The sequence below is a fragment of the Rhipicephalus sanguineus genome, chromosome 10 (genome assembly GCF_013339695.2).
Source record: "Rhipicephalus sanguineus isolate Rsan-2018 chromosome 10, BIME_Rsan_1.4, whole genome shotgun sequence".
Classification (NCBI taxonomy): Eukaryota; Metazoa; Arthropoda; class Arachnida; order Ixodida; family Ixodidae; genus Rhipicephalus; species Rhipicephalus sanguineus.
In genome coordinates this window covers 34,140,808-34,143,306 of record NC_051185.1, presented here as the reverse complement: position 1 = coordinate 34,143,306, position 2,499 = coordinate 34,140,808, and the positions used below count along the sequence as shown (strand labels likewise).

The 2,499-nt window shown below is 55.2% G+C and overlaps 1 protein-coding gene across 1 annotated transcript in view; it reads left to right on the top strand.

Moving 5' to 3' along the window:
- Positions 1-1,516, top strand: part of LOC119406319 (uncharacterized) — an 89,998-nt gene extending 88,482 nt beyond the window's left edge. Inside the window, exon 20 of the mRNA XM_049420044.1 lies at positions 106-1,516. Within this exon, the coding sequence (XP_049276001.1) occupies positions 106-1,516 (1,411 nt within the window). The remainder of the gene's footprint in view (positions 1-105) is intronic.
- Positions 1,517-2,499: the final 983 nt, after the last annotated feature.

The following is a 2,499-nucleotide window of genomic DNA, read 5'->3' as shown; positions in this document are numbered from 1 at the left end:
TTGGGCAAGTGGTTCAACTTTGGCCGAGTGGCTGAATCGAGGGACGTGCCGACAAACAGAAAGACAGAAGACACCGAGGCCGTGACTCTGCCCCTCTGCGACCAGTTACTTCAGGCTTCGTGGAGGACCCCCTGGATACAGCCCCCCGGCCCCGTCTAGGAGTTCGCCCAGATCGACCGCCCGGGCTCCACAGCGTTTCGCCGTGGGTGCCAGGGCTCGGCCCTGGCTTCTGATGGCCTTTGCCGCACCTCCGCCCAAGGCGCACTGTTTCATCCTCAATGCGCCTGAGGGCAGCACTGTTGATGACGTCATCGACGCGCTTGAAGCAGTGACCGGACCTGCCGGTATCAAGTCCCTCCAGCATATGGGAGGAGTAAAGTTTAGCGCTGCCGCCTCAAGTGAGAACGCAGCCACGAAACTGAAGAGCCGGGGCGCTATTCTACTGAATGGCGAATCGGTGCCCCTTGTCAGCATTGGTCCCGAAATTGTCCACGTGTCAGTCTTCCGAGTGCCACTGTGGGTCGGAGACGCAGCCCTTGCGTCAGCGCTCTCGGCCTACGGGAACGTACAACAAGTCCATGAGCCAGCCTTCAAGGGACGCCCGGGAGTGGGTACAGGCATCCGAGTGGCTCGTGTGGAGATGAAGAAGCCCATTCCGAATTTCCTGTCCGTCCAAGGCCACACGGTAATGTGCGATTACCGGGGCGTGAAAAAGGTGTGCTCAAGGTGCCGCCTGGCTGGACACATCGGGAAAGACTGCGCTACCCCTAGGTGCACACGGTGCGGCGTCTTTGGCCACACCACGGATGGATGTACGGAGCCCTGCCGTAGGTGCGGGGGGAACCACGCCACCGTTGACTGCGTCCGTCCGAGGTCCTTCGCAGCGGCGGCGGCAGGAGAGCAGGAAGGCATAGACTCCTTGTCAACACCAATGGGCTCCCACGGGGAACAGGCACCTTTGGAGGAGGCCAGCAATGAAGCCGTGGCATCAGATGCCGAATCGCAGGGGGACATCGCAGATCTTCCTCACCATTCGGGGGCGAAGTCAACAGCACACCAGACTCAGCGCGAGACAGAAGAGGATACATCGTCGGAGACATGTGGGGACCTCAGCTCTCCGAGACCCGGGGCCACGGCTGCACTTCCCAGCGGGGGACACGAGGACACCAGCTCCGACGCTGGGAGTTCTACAGGTAGCGCTGATGCACCACGGTCATCCATGGGACGTGGCACAAGAGCAGCGACACGGACTGACGCCCCCTTCACCGGCCTAGAGAAGATCAACTCCCGAGCGGGCGGACTCACTGCCCAGACCCGTAGGATGAACCTCTCGAACCCTCTTCACAAAATCACGGGCCCTGTCGCCGCAGCGAGTTCCGGAGACTGCGCCATGGACGTCGAGAGACAGGCCGTGAAGCGCGTCCACCCATCGTCAACGGATTCTGAAGGCGTATTAGAGAGTAAGCCACAAAAACTTTCTAACGCTCTGGCGCAGTCAGAGCATACACCCCCGTAGACATCAAGGCTCAGACATTTTTCACCCCTATTTTTCATTGGTTCCTGAGTATCCGCCTATGCTAACCCAACAATGGCTACGGTACATTTTATCTCTTTAAATGTTAGGGGTTTCGGAACCTAGACAAGCAGCGGGAAGTTATAAACTTTGCAAGAGCACGGCGTGCAGACATTCTTTTTCTTCAAGAAAGTAATTTCAGATCTCCATATGACGTTCAATCCTTTTGCTCCCGTTTTGGTGTTGAGGCCTTTTTTTCTCTAACAGATTCCTTTATGTGTGGAGTCGGAGTGGTGTTTCTTACGCCAGTTTTTCGACGAGGAGCTCATTGTCATTTTGGCTTTGATGGTCGCACACTAGCTGTGGACTTCAATCTTCATGGCCGGCGTGTAAGAGCACTCGTAATCTACGCTCCGGCTCAGCGGTCGAATACCGCCGAGTTTTTTCATTCCCTTGATACGTTTCTGTTCGACAATTATCCCACCTTTTTGGTAGGGGATTTTAACTGTGTCGAGGATCCATACAGAGATGTAAGTGGACGCAGACAGGGTAGGCCATACAGCGGAGCCCGTGCACTGAAACAGCTTATTCGCAACTTCAAGCTCAGAGACGCATGGGTCGATACGCATGGAGATGAGTTTATTGCAACGTGGCAACGAGGTTCCAATATGAGCCGACTGGACCGCTTTTACTTCCCCGAAGTATTAGCCGCCCATGTCATTAGTTGTGAAGTTTTAAATTTTCCGCCAGATGTACCGCGCATCACTGATCATTACCCAGTGTCAGTGAAGTTGCGTTTTCATCAGCCAGCCTCACTTATGAACCAATGGAAAATGGATACAACGCTTGTACATGATCCAGAGAGTGTAGCAGTTTACGCATTACACTGGAACGTGTGTGTGATTGCTCACCAGCACCATGTGACTGGGATACTTTGAAGGACGGCTGGCGAGCTGAACTAATTAAGGCAGGCCGTGAGAGAAAAA